The sequence below is a fragment of the Sinocyclocheilus grahami genome, unplaced genomic scaffold (genome assembly GCF_001515645.1).
Source record: "Sinocyclocheilus grahami isolate Dianchi unplaced genomic scaffold, SAMN03320097.WGS_v1.1 scaffold1217.1, whole genome shotgun sequence".
In the NCBI taxonomy this organism is placed as follows: domain Eukaryota; kingdom Metazoa; phylum Chordata; class Actinopteri; order Cypriniformes; family Cyprinidae; genus Sinocyclocheilus; species Sinocyclocheilus grahami.
The window spans coordinates 311658-327502 of NW_015506396.1; the positions used below are offsets into that span (position 1 = coordinate 311658).

Below are 15845 nucleotides of genomic sequence, written 5' to 3' on the forward strand. Positions count from 1 at the left end.
TATTTCTATTGTTAGTTTTATTATTCTTTCAGATTATTTTGACTCTTCTCTCAGATTATTATTATTATTATTATGTATTATTTCTATTGTTCTTGTTATTTTTATTATTCTCAGATTATTTGTACTCTTCTCTCAGATTATTATTATTATTTTGTATTATTTCTATTGGTCTTGTTATTTGTACTCTTCTCTCAGATTATTATTATTATTTTGTATTATTTCTATTGGTCTTGTTATTTGTACTCTTCTCTCAGATTATTATTATTATTTTGTATTATTTCTATTGGTCTTGTTATTTGTACTCTTCTCTCAGATTATTATTATTATTTTGTATTATTTCTATTGGTCTTGTTATTTGTACTCTTCTCTCAGATTATTATTATTATTTTGTATTATTTCTATTGGTCTTGTTATTTGTACTCTTCTCTCAGATTATTATTATTATTTTGTATTATTTCTATTGTTCTTGTTATTTTTATTATTCTCAGATTATTTTGACTCTTCTCTCAGATTATTATTATTATTTTGTATTATTTCTATTGTTCTTGTTATTTTTATTATTCTCAGATTATTTTGACTCTTCTCTCAGATTATTATTATTATTTTGTATTATTTCTATTGTTCTTGTTATTTTTATTATTCTCAGATTATTTTGACTCTTCTCTCAGATTATTATTATTATTTTGTATTATTTCTATTGTTCTTGTTAGTTTTATTATTATCTCAGATTATTTTTCTTGTTGTTGTTGTTGTTTTTATTAATGTATTATTCTCTCAGATGATTTCTATTATTTTTATTTTGCATTGTTACTATTACTATTATTATTATTACCTTTATTTATTACCATCATAATTCTCTCAGAGTGAAATGTAAGTCAAGTCACCTGTTGTAAGGCACTGGGTGTGATCATGTGACCCAGCTGTTTGAGGGTGCTGGGTTTCAGGCCTGCGATGTGTTCATTGGCTGATGGTTTCACTGGAAACAATAACACAACACATTACACCTCAGAGAGTCAACAGATAATAAGATATGAAGCCCAATGGATATAAACACAAGAACGACAGATCATTAGATGTTTCTCACCAGCTTTGATGACAGTAGCGTCTGATTTGACTTTATCAGGAGGAACCGTGATCCACTGCACCACTGCAGACTGAGCGGCCGTATCTGTCAACATCAGACACATTTCATTTACATTTTCACTTTCTGCACATGTGCATGAGATCAGGGACTAGTTTAGTGTTTTTAAATAAAGTTTGACTCACTATTCTGTGCGGGAGCTGGAAGAATAGCTCGTATCCGGCGTTTCTGTAAAGCACTGCTGGCTTTTTCTCTTGTGACAACCTGAATTTGACCACCACCCAATGATCTGAAATGAGCAAAACAGACAGCTGAATGAGGAACACCATGACAATAAAATACTCAATACTCTATGCATATTGTGCAGTACACACTGTGTGCTGTCCACTATTAAAAAAATAGTATAGTATGTGAAACAGTACACAGTATGCAATTATAGACATTTCATACAGTAATACAGGCTACACTTTAGTCACATGCTCTCATTACGCTGCATGTTTAATTCAGCGAGTACCGCCAATTTATCATTGGGTCATTTTAAATTTTTTATCCAATTTTATGTTCAAATTTTTAGTTGTTGGAAATCTTAGCAGTCGGATTAAGCCAAAAAAAAAGAGATGTTAAAAATCATAAAACTATTAAAAATCATTTTCAGTAATTGAAATAAAGCTCAAAATCAAATAAAATATAAATATTAGATGAAAAATATTTTTAAAAACTTGCTAAAATTGGCTAAAATAAATGTTTAAGTTGAAGTACTAAAATACTAAAACTGAAACTGAAATAAAGAAAAATAAATTAAAGCTAAAAAAAAAAGACAACAAATACTAAAACTTAAAGTAAAAACTACATATTTTGGCAAATATAGAAGGTCATCCAGGTATTTCTATATGCATAGTATGCATACTGCAGAAAGAGCATGAGTAGTGTGTTATTTGGTTTCTTACAGCACAGCTGTGCATTCGGCGCTCTGCGCTCCATCAGATGTTTTGACAGCAGCTCTATCAGGTGTTTGTTGGGCTGACGCTGCATTCACCCGCTCTCTCTTTCTACGGGCCGCCCTGCGAGCAGCCGCAGTCCCGCCGTCCTGAGCTTTATCTGAAGAGGTTTTCTGAGTAATAACGGAAGCGGTTGTCTGCTCTTCTGTCCGTTCTGTGTCTTTTGATGACATCTCATTAGGGTCTGACGGATGAGGCTTGGATTCGTCACACTGTTTTCCTGAAGACGGGTCAGACGTTTTGACCGAGCTTCTCTTAGCCTGTAACAGAGAGAAATACAGTTTGTCTTATATTCCTATATTTTGAGGATTATAATTAGGAATGCAAATTTAAACACATAAGCCACATTATCAGTTCAGGAAGCTTCATATTTCAGGTCATCATTTCCAGACTGCAATTTTAATTTTTTTTATATTATAATATATATAAACATTTTTGTTAAAGGGGTCATATGATGCAATTTAAATTTTTCCTTTCTCTTTGGAGTGTTACAAGCTCTTGGTGCATAAAGAAGATCTGTAAAGTTGCAAAGACTAAAGTCTCAAATCCAAAGAGATATTCTTTATAAAAGTTAAGAGTCAACCACGCCTACCTAAAATGGTTCATTCTAACACACCCCCACATGTCTATGTCACGATGTGGGAAGATGTGCATAACGCCGCCCAAATGTTCACGCAAAGAAAGAAGGCGTAACTTTCATTCTCGCTGTAGTATTGTTGCCGCCGCCGCCATGTCGTGAAGGCGCTGTGTTTCGTTGTGAAAGCGAAACTACTTTGTTTGGTCTTCCAAAAGAGGACGATATCCGCTTCTTCATGCTTGGAGCTGATCCGTGCTGGTCGCTGAGGAAATACATCAACTTCGCGATGTGGATCGCCGGATCGGCTTTTACCGTGGAGTCCAGCCCGGGGTCATCACATGAGGTTGCCACAAGCCCGCCAGACGCTCCTTCGTCGAATCCGCCGGCCACGCCGTTCTCAAGCGGCCTCTGCTCACTCTAGGCCTCTGGCCGTCGCTCACTCTAGCCCGCGGTGTGTGACGCTGTGTTTCGTTGTGAAAGCGAAACTACTTTGTTTGTCCTTCCAAAAGAGGACGATATCCGCTTCGTCATGCCTGGAGCTGATCCGTGCTTCAGAGCCCAGACTTAAACCCCACTGAAAATCTGTGGAATGACTTGAAGACTGCAGTCCACAAACAGTCACCATCAAATTGAACTGAACTTGAGCAGTTCTGCAAAGAAGAGTGGGCAAATATTGCAAAGTCTAGATGTGCAAAGTTAGTAGAGACAAATCTCAACAGACTAAAGGCTGTAATTAAAGCAAAAGGAGCTTCAACAAAATACTGACACAAGGGGGTGATTCTTTTTCCAACTCAGTGATTCTGTTTTGTTTTTTTCCTGACATGTTGGTGTTATATCTTTCACTTGGATGTTATAAGTTGCACAGAGTAAATACAGCTGGATAAAACAAAAACTGGGTCTGTCTTCATTTCAGGCTGCAAAGCAACTAAATTTGATTATTTTAATGGGGGTGATTCGTTTCTATACCCACTGTATCAGCAATATAAATGTATTTGAATGGGTATCAGACATGAGTAACATTGAATTAGCCAGACGCTCCTTCGTCGAATCCGCCGGCCACGCCGTTCTCAAGCGGCCTCTGCTCACTCTAGGCCTCTGGCCGTCGCTCACTCTAGCCCGCGGTGTGTGACGCTGTGTTTCGTTGTGAAAGCGAAACTACTTTGTTTGGCCTTCCAAAAGAGAACATGACTAGAAATCAGTGGTTAAGTTGTATTTACAACACTGTTCCAGAACAGTTCAACCCAAATATTCAGATGTGTGCAGCACATTTTATGGAGGACTGTTTCCTGATCCTGGTAGAGTAGACTACAACGCCGGCTGTTCTGACTCACAGGCTGTAAGTACGTTTTTTTATATTTAAAGAATTTGCCACTGATGATTCAAACACGAGTTTTGAGCAGTTTAGAGTAGCACTTGTTGTTTGTCGTTTCTCCGATCACAAATGCAGACGTGGTTTTATGTTTACATGGCGCGATGCAACGCAATGCGTAAAAAGACAGTATAAGTCATTATAATCAGTAATTATGTCCCCACTGGATGCAACAAATGCCTCGTTTATAATAGGTTTTAATGTTTTTGTCTCGTCGTGCCGGGACACAGCATCACAGTATGGTAAGGGGCGTAACCTTTCCGTCACACGCTTGAGGTATTCGGCCAATCACAACGCACTGGATAGCTGGCCAACCAGAGCACACCTCGCTTTTCAGAACGATGAGCTTTGTAAAAATCGACGCGTTTCAGAAAGGCGGGGCAACAATAATGAACAGTATGTAGAAAATAAAGTGTTTTTTTATCCTTAAACCGCATAAACACATTTCATTACACCAAATACACAAAATAATTATTTTTAGCAACATCATATGACCCCTTTAATTACTTTTAATCATTAATTTTTTTTATAATTTTTTTTAAAAATTATTTTTAAAAAGCTATACAAAACAAGTCAATGAAGTCAATGTTCATGAAGTAGAAAATACATGGAAAGAGAAATGTATTACTCTGAACCACCATATGAATGTTTTGTAAGTATTTTTCACTGTATGCTTTGCTTTGATTTAATGAGAGTGGGTATAAAAAAAGATTCACCCCCCATTAAAATAATCACATTTTGTTGCTTTGCAGCCTGAAATGAAGATGGACCCAGTTTTTTGTTTTATCCAGCTGTATTTACTCTGTGCAACTTATAACATCCAAGTGAAAGATATAACACCAAAATAAAAAAAATGTATAAATAAAAAAAACAGAATCACTGAGTTGGAAAAAGGATCAACAGTTTTCCTGGTCAGAGAAGCAACCAAGAGGCCTACAGCAACTCTGAAGCAGCTGCAGGAATTTATGACAATGAGTGGTCCTTGTGTGCATGTGACAACAATATCACAAATTCTCCATTAATGTGGCTTGTATGGGAGGGTTGCAAGAAAAAGCCACTCCTCAAGAAAGGCCACATGCATTAATGACTGAGCTTTGCCAAAACACACCTTGAAGATTCTGAGGCAGATGAGTCTAAAATGTAATTATTTGGCCTCAACAGCAAACGATTTGTCTGGCAGAAATCCAATACAGTTCAGCATCCAAATAACAGCATTCCTACAGTAAAGCATGTAGGTGGTAATATCCTGTTATGGGGGAGTTTCTCTGCAGCAGGGACTGGAGCGCTTGTCAGGATAGAAGGAAAAATGGATAGGGCAAAATACCGTCAAATTCTTGAGGAAAATCTGCTGCCCGCTGCCAGAAAGTTGTCAGTGGGAAGAAGGTTTACCTTCCGACATGACAATGACCCAAAGCACACAGTGGTTGAAGGCGAAAAAGGTGAATATCCTTGCATGGCCTAGTCAGAGCCCAGACTTAAACCCCACTGAAAATCTGTGGAATGACTTGAAGACTGCAGTCCACAAACAGTCACCATCAAATTGAACTGAACTTGAGCAGTTCTGCAAAGAAGAGTGGGCAAATATTGCAAAGTCTAGATGTGCAAAGTTAGTAGAGACAAATCTCAACAGACTAAAGGCTGTAATTAAAGCAAAAGGAGCTTCAACAAAATACTGACACAAGGGGGTGATTCTTTTTCCAACTCAGTGATTCTGTTTTGTTTTTTTCCTGACATGTTGGTGTTATATCTTTCACTTGGATGTTATAAGTTGCACAGAGTAAATACAGCTGGATAAAACAAAAACTGGGTCTGTCTTCATTTCAGGCTGCAAAGCAACTAAATTTGATTATTTTAATGGGGGTGATTCGTTTCTATACCCACTGTATCAGCAATATAAATGTATTTGAATGGGTATCAGACATGAGTAACATTGAATTAGAGTAACACAAAATAACAGGAGCACGGGTTTGAGGACTCACAGGTGCCACCCATTTCCCCCCGAGGTGCTGGCCGCAGTCAGGGCACTGGGGCGGTTTGTGACGGGTGACGTATGAAAACACACACCCGGGTGTGGTGCAGTTGCCCCGTCCTCGCCGTGTGTATTTGATGGGCTGAAAACAGAACAGATGTGTGAGTTACATGTCTGATGCATTATGAACAGAAAGCTGGAAAGCACTTGGGAAAAATCCCAAGCTCCAATCAGACTTCTTGAGGTGCATTATAGTTAACTATGACTATCACTAAAAGTATAAAAACATTTTCATTATTTGAAATAAAATAAACTTTAACTAAAATTTCACACACATATACATATATATATATATATATATATAATACAATTTAAAATAAACATTTTATAAAAATAAAAACTAATAATAATTAATAATAATAAACTATAATAGTATTTAATTGATACTAAAATAACACTGGTGCACAGGTTTATTTGAGCCTGTTTAGGAACAAAATGTGTTCAAAAGTCACTGTGTTGAAAAAGTTTGCCTGGTTCATGCTTTCAAAGAAACTACACACATAATCTCCCGTTTTTTCATTATTTTGGTCAACCGTTTCGTCTAAGTTAGCAGGTCTTGGTCAGAAGGAAATGACCCATATGAAAATGCACATTACGTACAGATATGTGTACATTGCTTTCACAGATGATTTACTGACCAGTTTAAATGAGGGTTTGGGTTCTGGTTTCACACTGCTCACTAACGGAAACATCATAATTGGACTGGCTGTGTTAATCACTTTACCCTGAAAAACACAAGACACAGAGTACATATTAATTACTCATTTATCATTTCTAAAAACCTGTACATTTATTCATTCACTTCATTCATGTGCTTGTAAAGCATCTTTATGTTTTAATGTGGATGACTGACAGCTCACCTGATTGGGTATTATAGCAACTAGATGAGTGGCATCTGATTTGATCTGTGGCATCAAAGCCCCGCCCTCCATTCCACTCTCTATCGCCATGCCAATGTCACCATACGACACTCGAGACTCCTCCCTCTTCACAAGCAGAGCGGCGGCTTTGTGAGCATCCTGGCCGAGAGCTGGTAGTCTTTCAGTGGCATTCTGGGATGGTGCGTCCTCACTGAGCGCCTCGACGGCGATGCACTGCTCCACCAGCTCCACCTCACTGCCCAGAGTCATGGGGGACACCAGCGTCTCCTGCGCCGCGGCCTGAGGGGCTCCATCCGCCAGCGTGTCCGTCTCTCCGTCTCTCTCGACCCGTTCGCCTCCCGCTGAACTCTTGGGCAGGAGCACGTAATTCGCCCTCGGGAGGATCTTGCGGAAACCTGGTACATCCTGAGAGGATGCAGCTGCTGATTGGCTGCTCTGTGAAAAGAGTCGTAAAATTGACAGTCATGAGAATTTTGGAGGGAAATGTGCTTTATTGCACTGAAAATAATGCAAAATTTGCCTCATTTTCTTTCAACTAAACATAATTTCTTCTATATTTCACAGTGAAATATGACCTAGACGTGTTGTTTACAGTTTTGTTTCAACTATACAGTAGAAAAAAGATCTAAAAAAAACACATATATATTTTTGTGATCATATATCAATAGGACTACAATATATATATATATATATATACACACACACAGTATATACTAATATACTTAAATATAATTATATAATATATATAATTATTTAAAAAAAAATTAATATTGATTTATTTAATACAAATGATATAATTTATACTATTAGTTTTTGTTAATATTTTCATAATTTCCTGTTTTAATTTAAATTTTAAAATGTTTAGTAATTATGTTGTTATCATTTTTATTATTTTTTTTAATATGTCTATATAGTTTCATTATTTATTAGCTTTTATTTAATTTAGTTTTAGATATTTTAGTACTTCAAGTCACACTAAACGAAAATGAGAAATGTTGCCTTGGCAACTAGCTGAAATACAATAAGCTCAAGTTTCTTTCTTAATTTAATATTTCATTTCAGTTCATTTTATTTTAAATAACAATAATGGATTTTTTTATGCTTTTAGTTTTGGTTAACTATAATAACCCTGATAATAATAATAATAATTCTTATTATTATTATATAAAATATTTTTTTAAATGTAAATATTATTATTGTAATATTTTACTGTAAAATAAAAACTGAGTATTTAAGAAAAATAATTTAAGAATGTTATTTTACAGTACAGCACTGTAAAATTACAATACTAATATTTAGGGTTGTCTTAATTTCATCATTTTCAAATGTTAAACCATCAATCTTTTATTTTGTGACCATAAAGCTTATTATTTGTGGATAGCAGCCAGTTTATAAGCACTTCCCATCACAAGTTTGGGAAGATGGTTGAAAAAGAAAACAGTGCCGTCACTGCCGTGCTTCACTCTGAAATCGTATTTAATTCATTAAACACAGCCTTTGCACACTATTCGCACTAATAATCACACTAAGCCATATCGCAATTTCGGTTTTATTACAATTAATCGTGCAAAGCCCTACCATATAGTATTCATAACTTTTCAAATTGAAACAGTTTTGATGAATAAAAACAAAAGTTAACTTCTACTTCATAAGAATTTTTCATGTCAATTGCAGGAAAATGCAACTACCCAAGTACAGGTAACTGCATTAATCATTTATAGTACATATCATACTCGGTTAACAGGCTTACTGGGTCAATGCCGTCTTTCTCCATGCGCGCTCGCTCCAGGTAATAACCTCGATCCGCCACGTTCAGCCTCTTCCAGCTGTCGCTGATGCATTTGTTGATCTCAGACTGCGGCAGGTCCGGATGCTCCTGCTGGACGCTCTGATGCACGTCGAAGTAATACAGCAGATACGCTGACCTGTGACAGCAGACGGGCCGTTAGTGCCGGAAAACAAATACAAGGGTACTGCCTGTGTGTTCATGTTTCTCAGGGAAGATCTACCTGGGCTTCTTGGGTTTTTCGGAGTTTTCCACGCTGCCTTTGCTCTTGCGTTTCTTCTTGGGCGAAGGAAGTTCCAGAAGCGTGTAGCAGCTCTCCACCTCCATCTCCCCATAGATGGCCTCCATCTCTGAAGACACAGAGAAAGAGAATCAAAGAACTAGGATAGAGGCCTTTAAAATCAACTCATTTATGTATTACCAATAAAATTAGGTCGGTATCATTTGGAGTAACTGTTCACTGGATTTATCCTTTAAAACGGGTGATTACAAGGTTTTGACTTTTTTAATGAGAGAAATGAGAGCATTGTCTTTTCATAAATACAAAAATAATACAAATATTGAAATGCAACTTAAGAGAAAAGATGTCATATGTCAATGATGTTGAATTTAAAATATGGAATATTACATATAGAAAATTCAGTAACACTTACAATAAGGTTCCATTAGTTAATTAACACGAGCAATACATTTATTCATTAATGAAAATACAGTCGTTCATTGTTAGTTCACGTTAATTCACAGTGCATTAACTAATGTTAACAAGCACAACTTTTCATTTTAATAATGCATTAATAAATGTTGAAATGAACATTAACTAAGATTAATAAATGATGTAGAAGTATCGTTCATGCTTAACTAATGTTAACTAATGAACCTTACAGTAAAGTGTTACCGAAATGTCTTTATCCACAAATGTAAATGGGCAGCACGAAAACCTACTTTTGCTCATTTTAAAATAAAAATAGGACCTGCTTATTTTTACAGCAAAAAGAAATAACAAATCAAAAATGACTGTAAATTACCGCAAAGCCTTAACATTATCAAATTATTTTTAAACTAAATTTATATATATATATAATTTTGCAAAATGTATATTTTATTATAAATATGTTTTCCTATTTAATTGATGTGGAGCTGCTCTTGACAGGTTTCGATACATTCCTTACATGATACTGATGTACTTCAGGGAACACTATGGTGTTACTATTGTACATACACAAAACATGGACTTATTTTATGAACAAGGTAATAGTTGTTAGTATTAGTTAACAGTGTGCTGCTGGAGTGCAGCTGGAGCAGATGCAGGTCAACAACAGCAACATTATTTGGACCGCATCACGTGACACTCCTTAACCGCCTTCACACACACAAATATGATTTTAACTGCAGTTTATTGACATAAACGCGTAGTTTAAGTGGTTAAAGCGGGCGTCGGAGTGTTCGCGGGCACGTCCGAGTGTGTTTTGTTCGCTCCCGATGTCGCTTATTGTTGAGCGCTGATACTGACTGTCCGCGGCCAATGAGCGCGTCTCTTATTGAAGCCTTACCTGGTCCTGAGCGAGCGCGGGATCGGTCCGAATCCAGGCGAACCTCTCCTCACACCGGCGCTAAAGCTGCGGGACCGGCGGTCCGGATCATGTGTGTGTGCGGGGCGAGGGTTCAGTCGCTGTTTTAGCCCGTGTTTCCTGCAGTATAGTGCTGTAAAATGGCGGAGGAGAGATCAGATGAACGACTGGAGGCCCAATGAGAGATGCAACTGAATACAGTACGACTTTTATTTTGCCCTCGGGTTCAAGCGATATTTTTACACGGTTTTATTTAATTTCACATGTATGTAAAAGCCATACCGTGACACACATCTACGTTAATAACTTTCCTAGGATACATACAACTGTTCTTCCCGCGGTTGGCGCTTGGTGGCGTCGAGCGCCGATTCTTCCGTTGAGTCGTGTTCAAAACTCGGCATGTTTCCATAATGCTGGCGTTTGTGTCCAGGAGACATTAGCATCATATGCATCTTTTGATTACAGCATCTTTTCCTGAGACGCAAACAGAAACCATCCCCTTCGGGCTCTGCAGAATGATAACACACAGCTGTAATGAGGAGCGACGGTGATTGGGCGACCGTGAGGAGCGATGAGAAAAGTAACGGCTGTCACGTGACCGCGCTGTCTGCTTTAGCAGCGTTTATTTACTCCTCAGCAATGATGACACTGAAAAACTTTAATAGGCATTACATTGAAAAAAACATATATAGATTTATAATGTCTCTCGAGCCTTCATATCTGAGAAATGACAGAGAAAGTTCGAGTCTGGGCTTTGTCTATTTTTTGAGAAGCTCGTGTATTTATAATCGCAATTTATACATAACGCTTCTTTGTTGCTTATATTGGTCATTCTAACGAAAACATAATGAGATCAAATATATTCACAGAAGTCAGGCGTGATTTGTCGTGATGCTTCAGACTCAGACCAGGCGAGTCGAGCGCAGATTGAATCGTTTGTCATTTTCTGCAGTATGGCGGAGGACAAGGTGAGAGAAAGGCTGGCTGTCTGTAAAGCGAACCCTGTTTTCAAATGAATTACTGTACAGATAAGAACAAACCGGGTGTGTCGTGTATATTTAAGCGCTGTGCTATGAAAGGCAGCTGCTGTTTGGTCATTAGCGCTGTTGTAAAGCTTTAGTGGAGTTATGTTGGGTCATTGGTAGGGCTGGGTATCGATTCAGATGTCTCGATTTTTTTGATTACATTCAGTGAATATAGTTTTAATACAAATGCTATTGATATTTCTAAAAAAAATGAACAGTAAACATCAGTTTACAAATGGTGAATTAATAAAAAGAAATTAAGAACCGCATGCCTGTATTTTAAACCTATTCTTTTCTTTTTTTTTGTATAGGGTCCTTTTTAAACAATAATAGGGCCCTATAAAATGTTCTTAATTTTTCTGGTAATCAGATGAAGGCATAAAACATGAATTTATCCTAATCAAATGAAAATTAAACCCTTTTATTTTGTTGGCAAACAAAGTGCTGCACAACAGAGGTTTACTGTTAAAATGAAAAAGAAAGCAGATGTGATTATTCCTTTAAAAATAAAGATTTATTCATATTTATTAGCAGTAGTAGCATTGAGTCTTCAGACTGCTGAATAGTAATATATTCTGACATCTAGTGGAGAAGACTAATGATAAGATTCACGTTAATCAGATCTTATTTTAAATGTGTGCTGAAATAAATCCCGGAAAAGATCGATTCGCGGCTTTTGAGAATCGATATCGAATCGATGTCATTTTTAAAAAAAACGATTAATCGAAAAATCAAATTTTTTTTTTTGCCCAGCCCTAGTCATTGGTGTGATGTGTGTTGGTTCTGTTTCAGGATCCGGTGACCCGACTGAAGGATCTGGCTCAGCTCAAAGACCAGCTGGAGGAGATCCAGAAGAAGGTGGAGAATGAGGTTCAAGCTGGAATCCCTCAGGTACCACAGAACCACGACTGATCCTAAATATTACTAAAGAACACGCACAGAAAGTGTGGTGCTTTACTGGTGAATAGTTTTGTTTTGTAATGAGATGGTCCCCTTGTGACCACTGGGGACCCCAGTGATAAATATAAAGGTAGCTGTAAATTATTATGTATAAAATCGATTTATATTATGTGAGGATAATATTATAATTATTATTATTATTATTATTACCAGTTTTATTTTAGTATAAAGATACTATTTTAAAAAAATTGTCTGTTTTTGGTAGTTTTATTAGTATTTAAATTTAAAATTTGATCTATATTGTTTATATATATTGAAAATATAAAAGTATTTTCATTTATATTTTCTGTTTTCGTTTTAATTTTAGTTAAAGTTTTAGTAATTTTGTTGTGTGTTTTTGATAGTTTAATCAAATTTTTTTTATTTGTTAATATACGTTTTATTAATGTTTATTTCAGTTTTATTAATTAATTGTTATTTTAGTACATTAGTATAAACTGTGAAAATGAGAAATGTTGCCTTGCCTAAAATAGATATATTTATTATTTCAAGTAACAAGTTTTTTCATGGTAAAATATTTTCCTGAAAAAAAATTGATTGTTTTTGTCCTGTCTTTAGAAAGCAAAATATTTATGAATATTGTTTTTGTATGTATTATTGTAATTATATTATTAATTGTATTAAAAATATAATTTAGTGAATAAAAAATACATAATAGCTTAAGTGTATTTTGTAAAAAAATAAATAAATCCCCCCAATTTTTTTACGGACCCCCTACCACCCCCTTGACATCCCCGGACCCCAGTCCAAAAACTCCTGTCCAATTAAAAATAAGAAAAAGTAGTATTTTCTAAACATGTTGCACTTCATATACATTAAGATTGACAGCCTGCATGCTTCCCAGCAGCTGAAACTGGCCGTCCTGTTTGTGTTTCTTAGGGTGGCTCATTTTTAGCGTCTCCTTTCCTGAAAGGATTCCTGGCCGGGTATGTGATTTCCAAACTGCGTTCCTCAGCCATCCTGGGAGTGGCTTTGGGAACCTTGACGGGGATCTACGCCGCTCAGAACTATCAGGTGCCCAACATCGAGACGAGCCTACGAGACTTCCTGAACTCTCTGAAGAAAGGACCGAGTGATTAACAACTCCTTAGCAACCAAATTCAGACTGAAGAGGAGAACATGCGCCATTGCTGCTGGCTTTTGTGTCATTCAGCGCCACATCAGAGCTCCTTCCCTCCTGAACAATACTGTTGGATTAGATAAAACCGTGTTTCGAGGTCTATATATGAGTGTGGATTTGGACTTTAATAATGAAGACTGTTATGATGAAAAGTGGGCGTCATGTAGGGCTGCACAATTAATCAGAATAAAATCACAATCACAATAGAGCTTAGTACGATTATCAAATTGCAATGGCCATTTAATTAAATAAATATGTGATGCATGTTTCAGAGTGAAATGTGGCACTGTGCTCAGTCAGTTTAACATTTGAAAATGAAGAAATTAAGACACAAATATTGGTATTGTAATTTTACAGTAAAAAATGTTACATGATATTTTGTTTTATAATATTTTTCTTAAATACTCTACTTTTTTTAAGTGCAATTACAGTTGTAATATTTTTATTTAGTAGTAATTTAGTAAAAAAATAATTGTACAGCTGTACTATAAGATGCATTTATTATATTATAATATCATTAAGTTCTAATTTTTTATTTTGCATTGAAATCATAGTAATATTTCTTTTTTGTATATTTATTTAGTAGCAATAATAACAATTTAGTAAAAAAAGTAATTTTACAGCTGTACTGTAAAATAAAATTATTATACTCACACATATATAAGTAGAGTATTATAATATTATTTTTAATAGTATTAATAATTAATATAATTTTTCTTGAATACTCTTTTTATTTTAAAGTGAAATTACAATATTAATATTTTTATTTAGTAGTAGTAAAACTACTAAATAACTTTTATTATTGTTGTTATTATTTTATAATCATATGGATATATAATCACAAAATCTTTGGCCAAATTGCGCAGTCCTACAAACTAGCACAGCAAACCTCAAAAAAATTCAAATGAATAATTTCAATCAACATTTTTATTAAAATTCTTACCAGATTTTTAGCCGCAAATCATGCAGCTCTAGCATCATGTCCGTTTTGTTTCATACTTCACCGTTGAAGACTTACGCTTGTCCCGGTGCTTTGTTTCAGTCTTTTGTAGAACTTCTTCCTGTACTTTCAGAAGCAGCTGTTGCATGATTGTGATAGATAATGTTGGTTCATCTGAAGCAGAACCTCCTCGCAGAAGACTCTCCTTCTCCTGGTTCTTATTTACGGTTCCCACGCTCCTCTCATCTCCCTCACGGCCGCGTTCCCTTCAGCCCGTCGTCATGTGTGCTTCTGATCGAGTTCATCAAGCTCGTGGTTTCGTTCGCAGCTCTCTTGGCGTCTGGGAATCTATCCTGCCTCAAAATATCAGTGTTGACGGTGGCGCCGTAACTGCCCGAGTTTGTCACAGCTACTCCAGTTTGGATTGGGAAGCGTCAGACGAATCCGCCGTCAGGCTTCACGTCTCATCCCGGGGTCTGCTGTTGGTGCTTGTCTATCGTTTCATCTCAGAATTGGCCGTTTACACCGAACGGGTGCTGGAAACCCAGCATCTGCCTTTGAGTCTCCAGAACTTGTTCCTGTATGTCTTCGGCGTGGGAATCAATCTGGCGTCTCATCTCTCTGGCGGCGGGCGGCAGTGGTTTTTTTTGAGGGTTTCTCCTCTGTCGTGTGGCTCATTGTTGTGGGACAGGCTGCTAACGGGCTCCTCATGTCTGTCGTCATGAAACGGGAATCACGCGGCTGTTCGTCATCTCCTCTTCTATGCTGGTGAATGGCGTGTTGTCATGGGGGATTCTGGGAATACATCTCACACCTTACTTCCAGTTTCCCGTGCTGCTGATTGGATGGGCCGTACACCTGTATTGCAGGTAGATGGGACGCCACCAAAGATGACTTTATTGCTGATTTTATTGTTTATTTTTTCAGCATGTGCCCTCAGATATCTCTGTCTTCTGCCTTTGTCCTCCTTCTAGAAGTGCATTTTTACTGTGAATGAACGTCGTCTCATCAAGACTGAATGTCTGCTAATGTATTGTTTTTATTCATATGCAGTATTTTATTTTCAAAATAAATGTTGAAATGAATGGTACAGCACACATTTATTTAATTCATATTTATGCAAATAAATATAATGGATCATTCAGTGGCCTGGTCAAGTGTTTTTAATAATGAGGTGTTTAATATTTATTATACAGAAAAATGCTGTGTCTTTCTGATCGTTGTTTTATTTTTTTATACTATAATATTATTTATTAATATTTTGAATTTGTTTTATTTTTATATTTTCAGTTGTCGTTTTAATTTGTGTTTAGGTTATAGTGATTTTTTATTTTTTTGTTGGTCATTTTATTTAATTTAATTTGCCAACATTTAGCTTTATTTTTATTTCCATATTTGAAATTTTACTATTTTACTTCAGCTTACATTTATTTGATTTCCGTTGCATCTAAAATGTATATTTTATTTCTGGTTTATTTCAATTAACAAAAAGATAAATGGATTTTTAATAG

At 36.1% G+C, this 15845-nt stretch overlaps 1 protein-coding gene and 1 pseudogene across 1 annotated transcript in view; one reads left to right on the forward strand and one right to left on the reverse strand.

The window, feature by feature from the left end:
* The window catches only part of hmgxb3 (HMG box domain containing 3), a 20395-nt gene extending 10040 nt beyond the window's left edge, over positions 1-10355 (reverse strand). Inside the window, exons 1-10 of the mRNA XM_016253979.1 lie at positions 10272-10355; positions 8945-9071; positions 8686-8860; positions 6915-7370; positions 6693-6779; positions 6005-6136; positions 2029-2339; positions 1267-1370; positions 1085-1168; positions 885-976 (exon numbers count right to left, since the gene is read on the reverse strand). Of these exons, the coding sequence (XP_016109465.1) occupies positions 885-976; positions 1085-1168; positions 1267-1370; positions 2029-2339; positions 6005-6136; positions 6693-6779; positions 6915-7370; positions 8686-8860; positions 8945-9069 (1566 nt within the window). The 5' untranslated portion in view covers positions 9070-9071; positions 10272-10355. The remainder of the gene's footprint in view (positions 1-884; positions 977-1084; positions 1169-1266; positions 1371-2028; positions 2340-6004; positions 6137-6692; positions 6780-6914; positions 7371-8685; positions 8861-8944; positions 9072-10271) is intronic.
* A 3820-nt stretch (positions 10356-14175) lies between these two features.
* Positions 14176-15507, forward strand: LOC107568131 (probable UDP-sugar transporter protein SLC35A4; annotated as a pseudogene).
* Positions 15508-15845: the final 338 nt, after the last annotated feature.